General features: G+C 47.9%; 1 protein-coding gene across 1 annotated transcript; it reads left to right on the top strand.

The window, feature by feature from the left end:
- Positions 1-5,270: 5,270 nt before the first annotated feature.
- LOC127349208 (transcription factor ILI3) lies at positions 5,271-6,404 on the top strand. The gene is made up of 2 exons (XM_051374982.2): positions 5,271-5,546; positions 5,737-6,404. The coding sequence occupies exons 1-2, from the start codon at positions 5,442-5,444 to the stop codon at positions 5,887-5,889; spliced, it is 258 nt and encodes an 85-aa protein (XP_051230942.1). The 5' UTR covers positions 5,271-5,441; the 3' UTR covers positions 5,890-6,404.
- Positions 6,405-23,075: the final 16,671 nt, after the last annotated feature.

Raw genomic sequence — 23,075 nt, 5'->3', positions numbered from 1 at the left:
TAGTTATAAACCAAATAAACTGGATCATTGGTAAATCCCCATAAATCAATGTAAAACATGTATTATCATCATATATGTTGCAAATATATGAGAATTCATTCTAATAAAGGATAAAGTTCATGTATGCATTTCACATGCATCAATGGAAAAATCTATGACAAGTTATATTTCATGATAAAAAGTAGTTTATATGTTAACAAATTGATAAAAAAATATAAAATACAAAACATATACTATGTCTTCCATCACTCTAATCTATCACCACTCCCAATTATTGTTGGAAAACAGCTAAGGATCTTGGCTCCACCTGAGACGGAGCCGTGCTACTGAGCTTGGCTCCGCCTGGGATGGAGTCGTGCTACTGAGCTTGGCTCCACCGGGAATGGCCGTGCTATTGAGTTTGGCTCCACCTGAGATGGCGTTGTGTTTATCAGCTTGGCTCCACCTAAGACGGAGTTGTGGCACTGAGTATGGCTCCATCTGGTGCGGAGCCAAGTAAAAGGTTATTTTGTGAAATCTTTTCGAAACCAAGTTATTTTATGAGATATTTCCAGATTTAGGTTAATTTTGTCAAAATCAACCTCTACATCAGCCTTGAAGGCCATACCAGGACATGATGTAGTTGGTAGGCGATTTTCCCACACGACCCCGCCTCCACCGTCGAGACGGCACACAATGCCGCCTCCACCAGTGAGATGGCTTCGACGAGAGCACAAAAGAACTACCAGAAAAGAACCAAAACTACTTGTCATGTTCACGATTTGCAAGTTCGTGATCCGGGGTCCCCAACCTCCTACTGGTTAACGGACTGCTGCTTCATCACGTTTACTAGTTTATAGTTGCACATGTTGCTAGGGCAATCTAGGGTCCTGTTTGCTGAAATTGCTTGAACATCTCCAACTGAATTTTCTTAAAGTTCCTGTCACTTTCTTGTTTAGTGGTGTTTTAGTCGCTTTGTGTTAAGTTTCAGTCACTTATCTGAAATTCTAATCACGTGTATGAGCTTTTGTGTCCCTTTTCTAAATTTTTAGTCCTTGTTTATGTTGTCTTATTTTTTTGTTAGTTTTTTTTTTGAGAACACAGTACAACGCAGACGCTCACAAACACGCACGTACAAACACCCCTATGAACGCACGCACGCACACCCTACCCCTATGAGCACCTCCGAGGGACTGAGCCGGCATATCTTGAGGTTGACGAAGTCACCACTGGCGCCTCCCACTCAAGTTGTTGAGAAAGACTCATAATCCAACCTTTCAAGCTAAATAATTGTAAAGTAAGATCGGCACGCGCAATTACATGTGCTCTACATTGTACTACCTCCCCCACGTAAAGGATGTCGCAAATTTTTCTAAATTTCGATGTATTTATATATTTGCCGCGGATGCACTTTTCTGTCAATTGCGCTTTTACTTGTTTGTTATTTGTTCTTGAGAAAATCTCCTGTTTGGTCTGTAAATTGCTCCGTGCACTTTGGTCACAAACTTGCAAATCGTGAATTAGGGGTCAAGAAGTTTGCCATGTACAAGCGTTTTAGCCATTCAGTCACGACCAATGTTAGTTTGCTGACATGGCTATTTTTTTTTTTGCCCCCTAAAAAAAGTCTAGCTGAGGACAAGAAAATTAGGAAAACAAAATTTAGGGGTCAATTTGCCAAAAAAAGTTGGCCTCGTAAGAAAACTAACGCGTCGTGATAGAGTAACCAAAACTTTGTGACCCAAAATTAATGATTTGCAATTTCGTGACAAAAGGCACATCCGGGGCAACTTCATAGATCAAATTAGTTTTTTTCTCGTTGTTCTTTTACTTGCACTTTATTTTGTATGCAATTGTACATTTGTTTGTGCAATGGCATTTTTTTCTCGAAACACAGTACAATCAAAGACGCTAATACATACGCGCACACACTCATCCTTATGAACGCACACACGCACACATTACCCCTATGAGCACCTCCAAAAAGCTGCGTTGAAGAATTGATCCAGCGGGTCTTGAGATTGACGAAATCACCACAGACGCCTACAACACTTTTACTGTATAGTTGCACTTTACCCGTGAGCAAAAGCTTGGCTGAAACTTCCTAAATTTTCGGTCACTTTCTTTCTAGAATCTAGACACTCCCTTGTTTGCCACACGGATCGTGTCGGAAGCTAGTTCCCATAGGGGGGAGCAGATCCAGCATGATCTAAGACAGAGAAACCTGCGAAGTGACGGATGTTGGTAATGCCCATACCGATTTGCAAAGGATCTGTTCTGACGACGAGAGGGCCAGCATTCTGAGTCTGAAACCCGGACCCTTCCAGACCTCCCTTAACACATGTGGGCACCGTGGCACAGCGATTAGACCACCTTGGTTTAGCCATCTGGAGCTAGCTAGCGGTAGTCGGTGGAGTATGTACACTCTCCGTGATCTGTACTCCTTCCCTGCGGCTGCGGCCAGTGGGGTTTTCGGCTAAGAAGACAGAGATACAGACGGAGATGACGGCTAACGCGCAGAAGGTTTTGAATCCTGTAAAGTGTGAAGAACTGCACTGAACTGTATTTTTCAGAACAGTTTGCGTGGGTCCTTGAGTGTCACCGATCTTCATAGCTACAGCTCTAAAGATCGTGTAGAAGCTAGAAAAGATGATCAAAGGTTCGAGGCTCATCGACCGCCCCCTACGCAGGAGGCAACGGGGCTTCGTCCCTTCTCCCATAGGGCGAAAAGTGCTGCCTATTCTCTGAAAAAATAGAGACCATGCTAGCTAGGCTGAAGGATCGACCATGACCTAGCTCCTCGCCTTTGAGTAGCAGCAGTACTCCTACCTCCAGCCTTTTGGTCCTTGTATCCTGATGGCCGCCCAAAGTCAGCATTAAGTGGTCACTGATTTGTACCAGAAAGGCATTACAGTTCTAGCACCGGTACTGTGTTGAGAACTTGCGTTCAATTTCGCTGTACTATGTGAGCACCGGAAGTCAGAATAATGCTCAAGATGGTACTGGTTTGGTGCCATGTGCGCGCATTGTCCATATGCTTTCAAATTCTAACGTTTGTTGCAAACACTAGATTTTCGTTGTTGTGCAGTTTGTAGATACTAGCAGGATCAAAACTGTCGCATATTGTTTGCTCAAAATCTATGGGGTTTCCTTTGTGGGTCGTGATCGCTATGTCGAGTGTTTGTGGTTGTAACAGATTGAGAGAGTTGGTTGATCTAACTTTGTCGCGTCCTTGTGAAGGCAGATGCCGGAGGTTTTTACCCTCTTTTATGTTCAGCAGTGAGCGCTAGGCGATGCGAACCTGAATCGCATAGAAACAAAAGAGGCTTGCTCCAGTACAACCCCCTCCCTCAAACTCAACTAAGCCCAACCGGTACTTTTTAGGCCCATGTCCAAACCCGAATCCAAAACTACGTATGTCTACGTGTAGGTATACCGTCACTGCAAGACAGTCCGACGTGGGAAGCAAGACAGTCCGGCGCAGCAAGACAGTCCGACGCGGGGTCCGCAAGACAGTCCGGCGCCACAAGATATTCCGGTGAGAGCATCGCAAGGCAGTCCGACGGGGGAACAACAAGACAGTTCAGCGCCACAAGACAGTCCGGCGAGGGCACCACAAGACAGTCCGGTGCCGCAAGACAGTCCGGTGTAGGCGGCACAAGACAGTCCGATAGGTCTCATTCCTAACCCGACGGCCATTCTGCCCAAATTGCCTCGGGCTGTCTGGGGCAGACTGTCCGGATCTCGCCGTTGTGCCGCCGTCTAGCCTACACGCCGCCCCACCCATGCCGGCACGCACCTATGAGGCATTGCTGAGGCTCGTGTCCTCTAGATCGTGGCCGGCCAGCCCCGCCATGACGTTCCTCCTGCCCGGCGGCCACAACCGCCACCATGCGGAAGAGTTGCCACCAATGATCCGTTACGTATGTAATCATATATATACGTATATATACGTATGCAACATATTCGTATAATTTAGTTGGACCATACGGGTTTTATACAGGGCTACATATACCCGTTTAATATTAATAACGAATAGGTATCAAGCGATCTTAGCCGTTCTTGTGTTTAAGTTTGGTACGAGTTTAGGGGAGGGGGTTGTACTGGAGCAAACGCCGAAACAAAAACACATTCTTTTCACCCAGATTCAGGACGCGGAATGAGAATCCCTACATTCTGCTTGTCTGATTATCTTGCAAATGAATGGTGTACACTGGGAGCTAAGACTCCCCCTTCTTTCTCCTCCTTTACAAGTTTTCTCCTTCTACCACCCGCCTCTCTTTTTACATAGCTAAGGCCCTCCTTTTATATCACAAGGGGATACCATTGGAACAACTTTCATGTCTAACAGGTGGCAGCCATTGGGATGGGTGGCAAGAAGGCCGAGTCGTTGCCGAGTACACGCTCTGCACCGCCGTCCTTCACACGACCCCTTTGATATGTCTTGTCGCACTGATCTTGTGCGCAGATTGGAAGGGAGCACTATTCCTGACCGGCAGTAAATGCGTCTGCATGCCTTCTCAAGGAAGTGACGCTAGATGTCGCACATGTGCTCCCGGGCATGGGCGCACTCCTGGGCCCCGGGAACACTCTAGGCGTGGAAGACGTGACTTCCCCCGGCAACACTTCTCTAGGCGTCATCGTCATGGCCAGGGCTTGGCGTGGCCAGTGACGTTGGGTGTGTGCCCCTGGGCTGCTGCTCCCGGGGTGGGCTCTCTCAAACTGTCGTTGACGATGGAATTCATGGCAGGCATGGCTCGGTGATGAGCCTCGGGACGCTAGTACTCTTCCATCAACATCTTGAGGATGTAGATCTTGTAGGTCTATACGCTCTTCTTTCTTTCTTTCTTTCTTTCTTTCTTTCTTTCTTTCTGAACGGCACTTTCACCCACGCGTTCGACGCGTTGGGAACTCTGGTTCGCAATATGTCGATAAACTTGGCGATCGGGGAGTTGCATACTTTTGGTTTAGTCCGCTTGTTGTGTTGTTGTAATGGGGTTTTGCCTGATTTCCGTTAGTTAACTCGACAATCTATTCTGCTTAATTTTTTGTGTCTTCCATTAAAAACAATAAAACCAACAACTTAAGAAAAAACAATAATGGTGCCTCTGGGCCCGTGGCAAAAGTGAAGCTAACTCTGGAGGTTGATAGTCATGTGGCTGTACGTCCAGCCCATGGGCCAGACCTGGGCTAGTTCGGGAGGCCGGGCTTAACAGAAGGGACGGTGGGCCCATCACCGCCTTCTCCCTATTAATATACGATCTGAGCCCCTTTCTCCTTCCAAATAGCCACCCCGATTGCGGTACCTCCTGGTTCTCTCTGCTTTGTTCTCTTCTCTCACTGAGCAGCTCAGTCACAAACGCCACGCTTCGTCGGCGATTCACCAGCAGAGGTTTAAGGGTTCACACATACAAACGCAAGCTAGGAAGGCAACTGGTAGCTAGCTATCTGCACCTCGGAGAGAGATGTCGAGCCGCCGTGGCAGGATCACCGACGAGGAGATCAACGAGCTCATCTCCAAGCTGCAGGCTCTCCTCCCGGAGTCCTCCCGCCGCCGGACCGCGAGCCGGGTACGTACGCACTTTCCCAATCGCACATAGTCCTCTAGTTGCTTCCATGTATCTGTGTGCAGTGCCTTGTCACTGGCAGGCAGGCTATGTGACTGTACATTTCGTCAGGGCGGTACCGCGAAGTCTGTCTGACGAACAGTGTTTCTTCTTCTTCCATTATTCCTGACAATGAATGGCATATGCCGTGCAGTCGTCGGCGTCGAAGCTGCTGAAGGAGACGTGCGGCTACATCAAAAGCCTGCACCAGGAGGTGGACGACCTCTCCGACCGGCTGTCGGAGCTCATGTCCACGCTCGACGACGCCAGCCCCCAGGCCGAGATCATCCGGAGCCTCCTCCGCTAGCTGATTTAGTATATCCTACATTGCCAGTAGCTACCATAACTATATATATTAGCTTCAATTCATCGACTGGTAATGGAGATGAGGAGACAAGAGAAGAGAAGATGACAATCCCTCCAAAAAAAGCGAAGAGAAGATGATAAGAGAGGCATAGCATTTTTTTAGCGCTTCTTGTTTCTTTTCCTTCCGGATCCCCGTCTCCTGGTTTGTGTGTGTTTGTTTCTGAGGTAGTCACGGGCCCTCATTTAGTAGAAGGGCATTGGCTTTCAGTATATGTTTCATATTTGCGACAAGGCTGGTACTCCACTTAGTAGAGGTTGATATACAGTAGGAGTATATGATACTTCTGTTGATCAACCGAGTGCACTACTAGCTACTCCTATATGTATTTGTAGTTCCTAGTTCTAAGTGGTGTATGTGCTGTTGTAGGCATTGTAGCTGCTCTTAGATTGAGATATATCCTCCCCACAAGCTAGAGGTGTTGTTTTACAGCTACTATATATTACTGTACTTGTTTCTCTCTGCTTTTCTGACGGACAAGCTAGATAGCTTAACCACGACCATGTCTCCTCTGATGTACTCGTACAAAGTAATCTCACTAAATTTGTCTGTAAATTACTACCTACGGTATGTGTGCAATGTACTAAAGTATAAAAACAAGGAGGACCTCTCGTGCGCGCGAGCGGGCGGTCGTGCGCGCAGATATTGTGGAAATAGTTGGGAGTTCTTCGTTGCAACCAAGAACAGATAAAGTTTATAAATGGGCGAGCAGTTCTATGGATCCCGCAAGAGACAGACCCTAATACCAGAGGGTCAAACATTTTGGCTCGGTCCGGGGCCTCTCGAGACATGGGGCCCCACGAAGTGTCAACTCCCGCGAGATCTCCACAATCAAACTCGCCGACGAATCACCTCCTAATTAACAATGAAAGATTGCGAATTGCAGGTGTTTTAGTGTTCTAATTCTTTGTTTTAGAGACCTATATATATCGTGTTCAAAGTGGGTCGCATGATACAACAACTTGGATTCTGCAATTATTTTCCATGCATTTGCAAGCGCGTGTACAGTATCCTTTCCTGTCCCTAGCTAGCTAGCTTGATCATGGTATCTAGTGGATGTGGATCGAACTGCTCGCGCTTGCACTGTGCGGTGCGCGCCCACTGATTTGGTTTCTCAGATCTTACGAACTGTGCAGGTGGTTCCCAGCTTTTGTTCTCGAACGAGTCAAAAACGTCGGAGGCTATATTACAGAAATTCAAAACTTGGCAAACTCAAATATATTATGGAGATGTACATGTAGAATTTTTTGTAAATTTATGTTGACAAATTTAAATATAATTTTTTGGTAGAGAAAGCATACGCACCCGGCAGCTGAAAAAAAAGTTGTGATCTATGTAAAAAGGATAAAATTTATCTTGTGAATAGCCTTATTCTCAGCACTGTATTTTATCTTTTTTTATACAGACCACATGACAAGTCGATTTTCCTGAAACAACTTTGTGAGCATGTAGCACGTGGTGTGAATTTTTTTACTTCAGTTTTTAAAAAATTCAAAATATGTGTAAGAACCCATTTGAAAATGAAGGAGGCATAACCTTCCATGTTCCAAAACAAAACTCCACTATATTATATATATATTTATAGGCAGATGTTTACATTTTTCGATAAAAGGCGCTTTCATTACTTTAGAAAAAGTATTACACCCGGCCTCTGCATAATATGATGCACACAGCCGCACTCACACATAGTATCAGACCATTACATGAACTGAAAACACCGAAAACAAAGAGAGTGCCTAGAGCGCAGAAGGCTCTATCCGTAGATTACGCCGCCATTCATGTTGGGAAAAAATATCCTTCGTCACATTCTCCAATCGTGTAGATACCTCCATAAAGAGGTCGCGGTTCTCTATACGTTGAAGCAAAGACCACGAACGGAGCAAAGCGGTGGACCGGTAGATAACCTGCAAACATGAAGAGTTAATATCATGAAAAATCTTGTCATTTCTACATAGCCATAGCGACCAAATAATGGCGATCGCCCCCACCCGAATAAAAGTTTTGAACCTACGCTCCACCCCATTGAGCCAGCTACCAAAAAGATGTGCCACGCTCCGAGGTGGGTATAAGGTAGAACCTATTTGGGCTATTGACCATATAGATCTCGCGAATTGACACTCGAAGAAAAGGTGGTTGATAGTCTCATCATGAAGACAAAACACACACTTTTTACTACCTTGCCAATTACGCTTAACAAGATTGTCCTTAGTAAGAATTACCCCCCTACGAAGATACCAAGCAAAGACCTTCGTCTTCAATGGAATCTTCATAGACCAGATTTTTGTATTCTTAAAAACTGGCGTATCGGATTGGATCAACGCATTATACATAGAATCAACAGAGAATTTACCACTCTCATTTAGATTCCATCGAACCACATCAGACCCTTGCAACAACTTGACCCTCTCGAGTCGTTGAAGCAAGGTATTCCAGGCCACAAGCCTGGGACCTATGAGGTCACGTCTGAAAGCCATTTCCAATGGTGAATTTTGCATCACCGTTGCCAGGGTATCAGATTTGTGGCGTACAATACTATATAAAGTTGGATATTGTTCCCGAAGAGTGATGTTTCCTAACCACTTGTCTTCCCAGAACCTTATCTGAGATCTATCCTTAATTGAGAAAGATGTATATGGGAAGAAGAATTTCTTAGTCGCCATAAGACCAGCCCAAAAGTGTGAGTCTCCAGGTTTCCATATCACCTGGGACAAAGCCTTTGAGCCTACATACTTTCTTTTGAGAATTGTTTGCCATATACCTTCTTCTGAAAGAAGATTGAATAACCATTTTCCAAGTAGGGCTCGATTCTTGATCTCGAGATCATGAATTCCAAGTCCTCCCTGGTCTCTTGGTCGGCAAATCACATTCCATTTAGCCAGTCGGTATTTCTTTTTCTCACTATCTCCTTGCCAAAAGAATCTAGATCGGAAATAATCAAACCGTCACAATACTCCTTTAGGCAACTGGAAGAAAGAAATCATATACAGTACCATATTACTTAGTACTGAGTTAATGAGAACCAACCGCCCACCTAGAGATAGTAACTTTCCTTCCCAACTTGATAAACGCTTCTGAAGTCTTTCCTCGACATGTTTCCATTCAGCTAAAGTGAGCCGCCGATAATGAATCGGAATGCCCAGGTAGCTGATAGGAAACTGACCAATCTCACAGCCAAAAAGTTCAGCATATAAAGAGGCATCATCGTGGGCTTCGCCGAAACAAAACAATTCACTTTTATGGAAGTTTATTTTTAGACCTGATAGCTTCTCAAAAGCTGATAGGATCAACTTAAGATTCTTTGCCTTTTCAAGGTCATGTTCCATAAATAGAATTGTGTCATCGGCGTATTGAAGGATCGAAAGACCACCATCAACAAGATGTGGTACTACCCCCTTCAATATGACCATCCGCTTTTGCACGCTCAATAATAATAGCAAGCATATCCGCCACTATGTTAAACAACATGGGCGATAATGGATCTCCTTGCCGTAATCCCTTTTTCGTTTGAAAGTATTTTCCCACATCATCATTAACTTTGATGGCAACACTTCCTCCGAAAATGAAATTATGAATTAAAGCGCGCCACTCATTAGAAAAACCTTTCATCCTGAGTGTCTGTTGCAGAAAAGACCATTTGACTTTATTATAAGCCTTTTCAAAGTCAATCTTTAAAATAACACCATTTAACTTTTTCCTATGAAGCTCATGCACTGTTTCATGCAAGGTTACTACCCCGTCTAGGATATTCCTTCCTTGCATAAAAGCCTTTTGAGATGGTCGCACAACATGATCAGCAACTGAGTTAAGTCTTAAGGTTGCGGTTTTTGTGAATATCTTAAAGCTCACATTAAGGAGGCAAATAGGTCGGAATTGTTGAATCCGTTCTGCTTCCATAACTTTTGGCAATAAGATTATCTCACCGAAATTAAGACGAAACAACTCTAATTGATCATCGTGCAATGCAAAGAACAAAGTTAACAGGTCCGCCTTGATAATGTCCCAGAAGTTTTGAGAGAACTCTGCTGGGAAACCATCCGGTCCTGGTGCTTTATTATGCTCCATTTGGAAAACCGCCTTCTTCACCTCCTCCTCAGAATAAGGGGCAGTAAGAAAGGCATTTTCTTCCGCGGATACTTGGGGAATATCCTGGATTCTGGATTCTTCCATAGTGAAAGTTCCTTCTTCCGGTTCCCCAAATAGATCCTTATAATAATTAGTAATGTAAGATTTGAGATGTTCTTGTCCAACAATCGTACCCTCATTTTTCTTCCTATGTCTGCCGTTAGCGACAGAATGGAAGTATCTTGTGTTCGAATCTCCTTCAAGAATAAATTGTATTTTTGATCGTTGATACCATTTCAGCTCCTCCTCTCTTAACATGGAAGCTATTTGCGCATTATATTGACTCTTAAATTCAACTTCTTGCGCTGATAGCAACCGTGTCTCGGCAAGAGCTTCCAGGTCATCAATCAATGTAGACAAGCTCTTATTTCTCGTGAGATCGTGAAATTCCCGTAAAGTGGGAGTCATCTCCCTCATTTAGTCACCTTCTCCATTAATCCCCACAGAAAATTCTCATTCCCTCTTTTGGACACTAGTGGCGGTAGAAACGTAAATCTACCACACTGATAAATTCCTTCTACTCTACAATCGTACCCTTGTTGTCCTTTGGAGGAAGAGCTCATCGTCTTCGTCTCTGGTAGCGGATCTGCGTCGCCGTGTGTAGAAAAGCAAGTGGCTCTTCTCCTTCTTCTCTGCTCGTGACTCGTCTCCCTCGTCTGTCATGATGGAGGTAAATCGCACTGTCATCTAGTATCTGCCCTAGCCTAGATCAATTTAGCTAGAACTATATACGCTTGATTTATCCATTGCCCATGTTAGATCGTTTTGATTGGGGCAACCAAATTGTTGTCTTTCACGCTATTCATATGGCAACAACTCTTATTAATTGTTGTCTTTCAAGCCTGCATCCTGGGAGAGTAGTTCTTTCAGGCCTGCATCAGGCAAATGTCCTTTTCTCTACAACTCTAAAGGTGTAGATTTTGTACAAATGTTTCGGGTAAGAAGGGGAACTTTCTATACACTTGTCAAAAGAGGACTGCTTCAAGATAGCATTTGCACCATATGGAAGAGCAAAAGTAGAAATGTTTTTTCATGTCGTGGGTCATAACCAGAGTTATAGAGTGATCCATATCACATTCAGGATATCCATGGGGATTGTTTGTCGCTACTTCAAGCATGCATTGTATGCATCTGGAGAGCTTAGAGGAGATACGATAAGCCACCAACTGGTCACACATCTCCCAAGATCAAGAACAGCTACATATGGTTGCCATATTCTAGGGAGAGCAGTAATTATGTAGGTTTTTTCATCATATGACTACTATGGTCAGAAACATGTGAGAGTTAGGGTGCTGAAATCTCAGTCTTTAGCATACATGGGAAGGAATCACTATAACAACGAGGTTGCTTGAGTTTCGGTCTAAATTACATATGTGCTAGCTGGTTGGTGGAAGGATCTGCTCATGATGCAAACATTCTTGCTCATAGGTGTCTATGGCCGATGGCTTAAACAACCCTGATGGTAAATTCTACATAGCCGTCATGGGATTCTACCACCTTTCGAAAAAGCTAGGTGTTGTGGGTATGATTAACGGGTATCCAACAACAGTGAAAATAATCCGGTAAGGCCGGGTGTCCCATAGACGGTGGTGGTGGCATATGACCTACCGGACGGCCCAATTGTTGTTGATTGAAGATGCAAGAAGTCCAACCCAGAAACAAGGAGCCGGATCCATCCAAGATAACGCAAGGAGTCGGATCTAGAAGGTTATCCGAAGGAGCCGGATCTTTGACGACAAGTTAGGAATATGTGAATCCTTAACATGCATGGCAATGTAATATTCCGTAGTTAGTTATCTTGTATTCCGGGTAGGACTCTCCGTAGAAACCCTAGGATCTGGGCGTCTATATAAGCTGGATCCCAGGAGCCCTAGAGGCACAACCACAACTTATTGTAACAACGCAAAAGCGTCCACATAATTCCAGACAAGCAGCAGTAGGCCCAGCCTCCGTGCAGCGTGATCTGATGGTGGGTAACTCGCGTACTCCTGGCCCGATGGCTCTCCGCCCTATGCCCCCCTCTCCTTCCCCCCCTCCGTGAGGATCCCTCCTCTGGGTTATTTTCGAGTAGGAAACGACACTAGGTACCATCTAAACGAGTCCAGTTTAAGAAACAAATCGTGAAAATGCCAAGAATTGTTCAATCTCACATACTCTAGCCTTAGAGTCACCATTAAGAAGGCATTTTCCACTTTGAAGAATAGGTTCAATATTGTTGACCAGAAATCGTTCTATACTTACGAGACCCAAGTCAAGCTGATTCTTGCTTACTACATTACTCACAACTTGATATTAGGTTGGGGCGAAGCTGAGTTTTTCCCATAAACAGTTGTGTCTGGTAAAGTTGAGATTTGCCATGGCCTGGTGAAGCCTAAAAAAATAGGATTAAGTGGGTAAACGTAATATGGAATGATAGAGGTAACATCACCATCTAAGAAGAAAGAAAAAAATAAGGACAAGTAGTGGGAGTGGTGCTTTGGCAGTCTAGAGCATATGCTCCAGGTTTTTAAATTTCATTTTAAATACAATTTTAAAATGTTAAAAAATTGGGACACAAAATGTAATGAGTATATCTCAAAATTCTACTCGGTCACAAAGTGGTTCCATGGAATACCAATATTTTTAATGTCATGTGTAAAAAAGACAAATTTTGGTATAAAAAAGTTATGTAGGTGACTTTTTTTTTTGTCTTTTTTCACACAAGTCACAAAAAATATCCTTTTTCGCAAAACTTAATGTACGCACGTAGAATGTCAATATGTAAACACGAAATTTTTTGTTCGAATTTTTAATATCTTAAAATGTTTTTCCGATGGCAAGAGCATATGATCTTAATTGAATTTCTAGACAAGGAGCTACTACCTTCATTTCAAAGAATAAGGCAAGCTTTGACCATAAAATTGAGCAACAAAATCTTGATTATATTATATATAATTAGTACTATCGTTAAATTTGTATTGAAAACCACTTTCTAATGATGCTAATTTTATATAAACAATATTTATATATTTAAAATAATTATTGATCAACAAAAAGCACATAAAACAAGAACACCTTGTTTTTCCGGAGGTAGTAGAGACTAAATTGATGGAGATCGTGATGCTTCATAGATACAAAGTCAAGGTCGCAGAAGCCTGTTGTTTATGAGTTCCAAAACCCTGGAAGAGCTGCCGGGGTCGAGGTCTTTGCGTGGAAAGCAGAGCTGAGGATCCAGCCACCCGAGGCGTGCGTGCGTGCGGGCGTGTTTGTGTGTAGGAGGAGCTAGCAGGGCATGGAGATGGTCTCCGTCCGTGAGCGATTCGTGGAGGTTTGTGTCTGCGACGTGAAGCCAGAGACGCGCAGGCCATGTAATGAGGAGGCGTGTCTACCGCCCACTACTTGTCTCCCCAAGAAATGTGCTTCACCTGTCTTGTCACGCCGGTCAACACAAGTGAACTTGTAGTTACGTACTTAATTACTTGATCCACGCGTACGCAGTGCTTTGAATTGCAGCTGGCCAGTGCCCCGTGTGCGGCAATATACTAGTACAGCTAGTGTGTCGTATACGGGACATGCACGAGGAACGCGTGCTTCGTGGTGTACCTGAGTATAGCTGCAAGTGTGATGTGCATCTGCCGAGTCAGAGACGTGGCTGCCTGAACCTGAACCTGAACAGGAGCTCGGATCTGGGAGGTGCATGGGCGAGTGGTGCGGTGCTCTACTATTACGGCTGCAGCTACCGGCCGGCGGCCGGCGGTTGGGTTGGCACTTGGCAGGTGGTGGTGGCCAAATCCTCCGGCGATCGATCCACTTGCCGGACAGCAGGGGTCCGGCGCTGGTACTGTCCAGGGCCGGCCATGGTTGTCGGCGTGCCGTCGGATCGGGGCACCGCGATCCGGGCGGCAGCTGCTCATAAAAGGCGAACCAGCCCCAGCTTGTGTAGGGGCCGGTTGGCTCGATCCGTCGCTCGTCGCCCACGCAGACAAGCAGGCACGCGTTGGTCCTCCTCGCCCCCACACAGATCATTTCCTTTTTACGGAAGATCATCGTTCTTCAGAGCTGCTCCTGTTAGGCAGTTTGGACCATGTACCGTGTACGTCCCTACAGCGACTCGACTCAAACTCAGGCCCGCTCTCTGCCCTGAAGAATGGCCAGCAAACACCTCAGGCTTTAGCCACCGTGGGCGCCGCACGTACGCTCGTGGACAGCAGCTCGTTGGGAAATAGGGTAAGAACTTCTTTGAAATGACAGACCTGTGAAGTGCGTCCAGTCCGCTGCCATGGCAGGACGCCCCCCTTCCCTGTTTGTGGAACGATCCGAGGACGAGTCGGCAACGGAAAGCGACGCTGAAATTTTGGCATGCCCTGCGCGGCGCTGCTCTCCACGACCGATCGTTCGAGCTGATCAGTGAGCATGGGCGTCTCAACGATGTCGGATCTAGTCTCCCGCACCGGCGCCGGGGGTGGCCCGCGCTGTCGTCCCCGGCGAGGGCGAGGCCGGGGGACGGACCGAGAATGATTGTGCTCGCTGCCTGGGTCTATCTAATCAAGGGACCGGCCGGAGCGTTGCTGAGCCCACGCCTGCGGCGTGCAGGGCACAGCAGGCCTGTATTCAGGTTCGTGCCGAAGCATGCTAGTGTGTCTGTGTTCTGCAGCACTAGGAAAAACGATGTGTGTCATACCGTCATATGGGATTCATTTTCAAAATTTCCGGTAGAAGAACACATTTTTTATACTTTGTGCGATTGCTGAAAGAACATCAACGTGGCATGGTGGGGGACTCTTTGTCGTCGTGGTGAACAGACAGATGCCATAGGATGGCTTAGATTGGGGCCGAATGGACGCTAGAGGATTCGGGGGAGGGTTTGCGACTAGATGGGATGAACTTCCGGATGCTTTCCTCAAGAACACAACCAAAGGCCGGTATGCAAGAAGAGAGACAAGAGGAAGAACTCTTCACTAGATCGCTTGCTTCATTGATCTCAACAGGATTACAGGTTCTTGGATACAAGTTCTATCGTCTAATCTCCTCTGTGGGCACGCGCCTGTATGAGGCAGTACCCCCTCTCCTTATATAGGGGAGAGGGTGGCTTACAGAACAAGAAACCCTAATGGCATCTTTGACTGGACAAACTACTTTACAAAGCTACTTTAATCACAGATGACGCCGGAGTCTTCTTTAATCAGGGACGCTGACGTCCTCCGGCTTCTTTCAGCGTCATCTCTCTCTTTGGCGCCAGGGCTCTGATTAAAGCCGCTTTGCTTAGCTCATCCTTGTTTTCTTGCTCTGAGGAGAATCTTTGACCAGCCCTGCTGACAGGCCCTTCTTTCCGGTATCTTCTTTACCAGGTTCCGGTATACCCCTCTTGGGGATACCGGCTTGGTCTTACTTAGCCAAACTCTTACCTTTGTGTTCCGGTAAGAATATTAAACCGGTATCTCGATGGATCAAACCATCCGGTTTGGCATGCCTTTGGCATACCGGGGGTTATCCCCCCAACATTAGTCCCCGAAGCTGGTATAGTCTGGCGGATTCTATCCTCTGAGACCATGCCGGGTTTTCATGTTTTCGTGGATACCGGTTTAATCTCTCGGCTTGAGCTTGGATCCGGCATCTTTGCCCTTATTTGTCTTTACTCTCTTTGCAAGGAATCCCCGGCATCTCTTTTCTCCGTATCATTTGCATTTACTCTTTCCTCGTGAAGTCGAGAATATTTCGAGCCCCGCGCTGTCGGTGACATGCGCCTTTAATCGGCGCGCCAGTGTCAGATGTCACTTCGCTTCGACTCCCGCGCGTTCATTAAATGCACCACTGCGGATCCCACTAGCCACTTCGGATCTCGTGTGTGCCTCCGTGTGGCTTCTCATTTTTTCGCGTGTACTTCCTCGCCACGTGGCGGCCCGTGGTGCGAACCATCGCGGGCCGCGAGGCGAACCGCCGCGGCCCGGCGGTTTTCGGCCCACCTCCTCTCTTCTTTATAAGGAGAACTGCCCCTTCTTCTTCCTCTTCTTGCATTCCCCAACCTTCGCGCACAGTACTCCTCGCCTCTGCGCCTTCGCCGCTCTTCGTCCGCCGTCGTTCGCTTGAGCTCTGTCGCCCGGCGAACTCACGCCGCGTTCCCGCCGGACCTCGCCGTGCGGTAATCTTCCGCAGCAGCTCCATCGCGCCTGCAGCATTCTTGCTTCCTCGCGTCCTTCTCTGCTTCGCCGTCGACGGTGCTCGTCGGCGACAGTAGGTCCGCTCCTTCTCCGGCGAACGTCTTCCCCAGCGACTGCGCCGCTCGAGGTTAGTGCCAATCTCATTTTGCTTGCCATTTGCTTGTTTTCTAGATCTTGGGTCGATAGTGTTCTTATTTCCTCTTTTTCTTTGATTTTCTTCTTACTCGTAGATCTTCGCGCGGGGTTCAACTGTAGGATTTCTGTTTTTTCGCCTCCAAACCAATGTCTGGCGAGGAATCTTCCTCTGCTTCGTCTTCTTCCTCCTCCGGTAGCCATCGTAGACAATCCTCTGGTGGATCTACGGCTCCAGATCCGATGGATAGCGATTCCGGCAACCAGCAGGGATCCGGTAGCCGTCAAGAATCCGGTGGCCATCTAGAATCCGGCAGCTCTAGCCAAGCATCCGGTAGCCACCTAGAATCGAGTAGCTCTAGCCAAGCATCCGGCGAAGAGCCTTCCCCCATCACTCGTGGAGCCTGGATGGGCTCCAATGTTTCCGAATACGAGATTGATTGGCTATACCGGTCCCGCAGGATTCCGGAAGGAGTAACCTGCCGGCTTCCCGGTGACGAAATTGAACCGGAGCCCCAGCCCGGTGAACATGTTGTTTTCCTTGCTCATTTTGAGCGTGGCTTCGGCCTTCCTGCCTCGCCTTTTTTCCGAGAGTTCTTAGATTTCTATGAACTTCAACCTCATCACCTCCCTGGCAATGCCGTCTTTTACCTTTCCTGCTATGCCACCTTCATGGAGGCCTACATCGGCATTCGTCCCACTCGTGAGACGTTTGCCCGCTTCTTTTCTCTGCGGATTAATTCCGTTCAGGGCAAGGAAATTCCTAAGCCCAAGCCGCCTGTGGAGTGCGGGTCCTGCATCGTTGGCTCCCGCCAGGGGAGTCCTTTCTTTAAGTTCACCGGCCTCGAGTCCTGTCGCGCCTGGCAAGGAACTTTCTTCTACGTGAAGAACAATGGCCGCGCAAATCTCATTGATCTCCCACCGTTCAAGGTGGGGCCTCCCAGTAGAGCCAACTGGAGTTATAACCCGAAGACGGATCATATCGAAACCAACCGGGTTGTACGCTTCATGGCCTCTTTGAAGAAGGAGACCAACATCTGCTCGGATGATATCATCCGCACTTTTATTTCGCGCCGGGTGCTTCCTCTTAAGCGCCGGGTGCATAGGATGAGCGAGATGTACGGTCCTGGCGATCCCACCAAGATCACAGGCCGTCCCCTTAGCAAGAAGGACGTCGTCCGCAAGGCTAAACGAATCTCGCCAAATCGCTATGCCGTTTGACTGGGAATGGGGCCTCCTTCCCCTCAGCACTACTAACCCTCCGACCCAAGAAGTAAGAGATTACGCAATTAGGGTCGGTTTTGCCGGTAACTTTTTGCTCTTGTTAACCCTCTTTTTTCGTGTTTCAGGCCAAGGACCGCTTCCCCCTCATTGAAGCAGAGCGGCGTGGGATCTGCGTGAAGCGCGCCCTTGACTTCGTCGACCCAGATCCCTACATTTTTTGGAAAGATCTGAAGATGGGCAAGACCCCAGCCTCGCGCCTTGGCAGGTCTCCGCCGAAGCCAACCGGTTCTTCGGATGACTTGACCATGCTTGAGGTATTCTTCTTTTCCGGTTTCTTCTTCTTCTTTCATTGTTGCTTTTTCGCGAATCGCTTCTTAGCCATTTTTAACTCATAGGTCCACGAGCGCGTGCCGCCCTTGCGCGCCAAGGCCGGCTCCGAGTTTGTGGACAAACTCATGGCCCAAGGCCAAAAGAACAAGCTGCCGGCATCTGATGCCGGTTCCAGCCAGGTCCCTCCCTCCAAGCGCTTCCGGACTGAGCCCTTGGGGGAGAAGGAAGTGGGCGTGCGCCGCTACGGGCGCAAGCAGATGCCGACTGCCTCCGGGTAAGTTTCTTGTTTTCTTGCTTGCCTCTTTTTGCCAAGTTCTTTTTCCGGTTGCTTTTCTCCAACTGTTTTTCTTTCTTTTTCTCAGCCCTGCACTCAAGCTTGGCTCAAGGCCAGCGGGCTCTGAAGGTTCCGCAAGGACCTCAACTCCTCCTCCTCGCTCAAGCCCGGCACCATCTGGTGCCGGCAACACCTCTGCCTCCCCTTCGGGGGACACAACAAGTTTGGGGCGTGCGGCCCCTACACCGCCAGAACACCGCACGGAGGAGGATCTTTCCTTCCTTCCAGAGAAACAGGATACCGGCGCCAGCAACATCGGCGCCGGGGAAGAAGCTGCCGGGCGGGCGGAGCCTTCGGCTCCTCCCGTCCTTGAAAAGAAGACAACTTCCGCGCCGGAAGGTTCCAACCTGGGTGTCGCGCCTAGCGCTCCCCCTTCTCCACGAACTATTCTAATGCCACCGCCAGATGCTCCTCGCACCAAGCCCACCGGGGCCGCTCCAACTGCGCCGCCGCCCAAGACCTCCAAGCTTATCAAGGGGAAGGCGACGGCCTCCAACGCCCCTTCCGGCGGCCAGCAGCCCCTGGTGCTGCACGTCTCCAAGGCCGCCAGAGATACGGCCACGAAGGCCACCGGCCTGCTTGGCCGTATCACTGAGTTCCAGCGCAGGGGCCGGGACCTGGGGCATCTGCTGCCCTACGCCCAGAAGTGGAACGCCGCAGATATGACTCCGGCGACCCGCGGTTTGGGCAAGGACAGGCTGCCGGCACCTGACCCTGTTGGGGTCCGGTCTTCCGAGGAGCACTTCATGCGGCTTCGCAGCGCCGTGAAGGAGCTCGACAGCGCGTGGTATGATGCCACGAACAACTTGATGGTACGCTTTACTAACTCTTTTCAACCTTTACCGGTTTCCTTGCTTCCGGATTCTTTCTATCTTTTCTTTAGTTTCATGCCGGTTTCTCTCTTGTCTATCTTCCCAGTCCCCGAGTTTTGTGGTGAGGGCGCAGCTTTTAGCACAAAACTTTAACCTAACAACTTAGCGTGAAACCGGCACTGCCAGTCCCCGAGCTTTGGGTTAAGAACCTTGTTCTTAGCGCAAAACTTAGCTTAAAACGCGCGAAACTAGCACTGCCAGTCCCCGAGTTTCGGGTTAAGAACCTTGTTCTTAGCGCAAAACTTAGCTTAAAACGCGCGAAACTAGCACTGCCAGTCCCCGAGTTTCGGGTTAAGAACCTTGTTCTTAGCGCAAAACTTAGCTTAAAACGCGCGAAACTAGCACTGCCAGTCCCCGAGTTTCGGGTTAAGAACCTTGTTCTTAGCGCAAAACTTAACTAATCTCTTTTTCTTGAACAGCTCACGGCTGACGCTCGGAAAGCCCTCTTTGAGGAGCTTCTGTGGGAACACCGGGACCTCGCTGAGGCACATGATAAGTGCCAAGGTAAGTTTCTGTACCACCGGCATCTTCTTACCGGAAACCTTTTTTCCTCCTAACATTTATAATTTTTGCTTAACAGTGGTCCCGGAAGCTTCCATTGAGGCTCTCAAGGAGCAGCTCGCCGCCGCCCAACGTACAATTTTCCCTCTTTCCTGTTAGCTTGGTTTTCTTTTCATCTGAACCAGCACAATTTTGTTAACATCTTCTTTTCCGGGTTATAGGGGAGAAGGACCAGCTCATCCGGCAGCATCAGGAGGAGCTGAGCGCCCAAAAGACCAGCTACCAGGAGCTCAAGTCCCAGTTCATCCAGCTGGGGCTTGATCATGCTAAGGCTTTGAAAGCTGCTGAAGCTGATGCAGCGGCCAAGATGAATGAGGCTCTTGAAGATGCCGGCAACGCCAACATGGTGTTGCTAGCTGAGCTGGAGGAACTGGCCAAAGCCCAGAAGGCTGCCGAGGAGAAAGCTGCGCGGCTGGAGGAGGAGCAGAAGGAGTGCAACCGGCTGGTCCTGCAAACTGACACACTTGCCTACCGTAAGTCCTTTCCTTCTGCACTTTCTGACTACTGCCCATAAGCCTTTTTTCTTCCGAACACATTTTCTTTTCGTTATCTTTCCTTTCGGTTGCCTTTTCTTTCGGATTCTTTTCCTTAGCCTTTTTCTTTCCTTGCACGGGCCTCTTCCCGGACTCTCAGAGGTTTGCTGTTAAGAAGGTTGACGAGCGCCGCACCGCCCAGGGACAAGAGAATCTTGGCGTGCCATGGACCCCCTATGACCATCTGGTCGCGCTGAGTGCGCGGGTGTCTCATATGCGCGCCATAGATCGCAACTTGTCTGACATTCCTGATGTAGCTACCCAGCTCTTCAGGACTCTGTGGCCTGGCGAGGAGGTGCCGGATACTTTCTCACTGATCAGCGACCGCCTTAAGGGCGCCGGCAAGAGGATCCGCGAGTGGCAGTGCTCTGCTGCCCGCGCTGGAGCAGACTCTGCCCTCCGCGTTGCCTGCTCATGGTATCCGGAGCTGAACTTGGATGCCCTCACCGGAGTGCGCGAAGGCGCGGAAATCGATCTGGACCCGATTTTTACCGCTAAGCGGCAGGATCGCGCGTACCACATCGCGGAGTACGCTGACATGCGCACCTTCATCCCTCCCCCTCCTGACGTCCAAGATTATCTCGACGAGGAGGAGGATGAAGCCGAGGAGGAGCCTCTGGGCGATGCCGGTGCTGGCGATGCCCCTCCTGAAGCCCCTGCTGCCTGATCACCCACTTGCTTGAAAATTTACCTGTGTTATGCTATTTGGTCCTGCGTATCTCAAAACAATGTCCCGTTAAATTCTACCCCGGTATGCCGGGGTTTATGATGTAAAACTTTAAGTCCGCTTTTGGTTGCCGTACAACAGTTTATGCCGGTAAGTTATACCGGTAGTTAATTATCTTAAGTTTGCCTTAGCATATTTGCTTTTGGTTTTGCTTTTATCCTGCACTGCAAAGATTTCCAAATTGTTTCCGCATCCAATTCGATGCGTACTTGGTTCTTTTGCCTTGGCTCTGCCTGCCTTCTCTGGGCGTTCTTTGGCGTATGAGCGCAAGGTTCTTTCACCAAACAAGCATTTTCTTGAACTTAGAAATAACTTCGAAAGTTTGCAAAAAACCGGTTTAACCGTGGTTAGTTAAATTTTTCCGGATTGTTTGTTCCCACTCTCTCTCTTCGCGGTTCACGTGCTTAGTTGCTACCGGTTTATCTTGCTTGCCATGAAGCCGGTTTGCGGACAGCAGCAGAGTCGAAGACTCCGGTAGGTTTAGCACGCTACTAAACCGAAAAGAAAAAATGTTCACCAAGCAACCGGTGAACTGAAAAAATAAACATGTTGCATGCAACTTGGGTTGGGGTAGTCCCCGAGATTCATTTGAGGTTCCGGCATCTTTTATTCATAGCAATTAAGGTACAAAAAGGAACTTCTTACACCACAACTTCAAGAGTAGAAAGGACGCAACAGAGCTACGTTCCATGGACGCTTGCTCTCCTCTCCGGACCTGTCCGCCTTTCCTTTTTTCCACTCCTGTGCATCGATCAAGTAATATGCATCATTGTGAAGCACCTTGCTTACAATGAAGGGACCTTCCCATGGTGGTAAGAGCTTATGCCGGCCTTCAGTGCGCTGCACTAGGCGTAGTACCAGATCTCCTTCCCGGAAAACTCTCGGGTTAACCTTCCGGCTGTGATAGCGTCTGAGGTTTTGCTGGTAAATGGCTGTTCTTGCCAAAGCCAGCTCTCTTGCTTCTTCTAGCAAGTCCACATCATTTTCTCTGGCCTCTTTGACCTCTTGCTCAGTATAGAGCTGTACCCTTGGTGAATCATGAATGATGTCAGTTGGTATGACTGCTTCTGCTCCATAAACCATGAAGAATGGAGTGTATCCGGTAGACCGGTTTGGAGTTGTTCTTATGCTCCACAACACTGATGGTAGCTCATCAAGCCAACGCCCCGGTGACTTTTCTACCGCCTCAATGAGCCTTGGTTTGATACCGGAAAGTACCAAAGCATTCATTCTTTCCACTTGGCCATTGCCTTGTGGGTGTGCCACTGAGCACAAATCCAACCGGATGTTGTTGTCCTCACAAAACCTTTTGAACTCACCTTGAGCAAAGTTGGTTCCATTGTCAGTGATGATGCTATGCGGGTATCCATACCGCAAAATGACATCCTTTAAGAACTTCATCGCTGTATGCCCATCACATTTTGCGATGGGTTTCACTTCTAGCCATTTGGTGAATTTATCCACCATAACCAAGATGTGAGTCATGCTGCTCCTTGCAGTTTTGAATGGGCCGACCATATCGAGGCACCAAACGGCAAACGGCCATGTTAATGGTATTGTTTTTAAACCGGACGCTGGGGTATGATTCTGCTTGGCGTACCTCTGGCACCCGTTGCATTTTCTTACTAAATCCTCAGCGTTTTCCAAAGCAGTGGGCCAATAAAACCCATGCCGGAATGCTTTTGCTACCAGCGCCCTTGATGAAGCATGATGCCCACATTCTCCTTGGTGAATCTCCTCAAGCATTTCTTTCCCTTCTTCCGGTTCCACACATCTTTGAAGGACACCGGTAACGCTTCTCTTGTACACCTCACCATTGATGAATGTATATGCTTTGGACCTTCTTTGGATTCTCCTTGATTCATTTTCGTCATCCGGCAAGGTGCCGTTGATCAGGAATTCCTTAATAGGTTTAACCCACGATGGTGTCTCTCGAACCAAAAACACCGGTGCATCTATCTCCATGCCATCTACCAGCATCGTTTCTTCCGGTACGGCTGCAGCAGTCCCCGAGCTTGCTCGAGCAGTCCCCGAGTTTCCTTCATCGATATCCATAGGTACTACATGCGATTCCGGTATGAAAATTAATTCCGATTCCGGGCTTGGTTTGATCGATGGTACTCTTAAGTGAGCTAAAGCTATTCCGGGAGGAATTTC

Source organism: Lolium perenne, chromosome 4, assembly GCF_019359855.2.
Source record: "Lolium perenne isolate Kyuss_39 chromosome 4, Kyuss_2.0, whole genome shotgun sequence".
Classification (NCBI taxonomy): domain Eukaryota; kingdom Viridiplantae; phylum Streptophyta; class Magnoliopsida; order Poales; family Poaceae; genus Lolium; species Lolium perenne.
Note: the sequence above shows the minus strand (reverse complement) of the source record. Positions and strands in the feature narration are given on the sequence as shown.

Coding starts and splice junctions, on each gene's coding strand:
- LOC127349208 (XM_051374982.2), top strand. CDS start 5,442: ATGTCGAGCCGCCGTGGCAGGATCACCGACGAGGAGATCAACGAGCTC. Junction 5,547..5,736: donor GCCGCCGGACCGCGAGCCGG/GTACGTACGCAC, acceptor TATGCCGTGCAG/TCGTCGGCGTCGAAGCTGCT.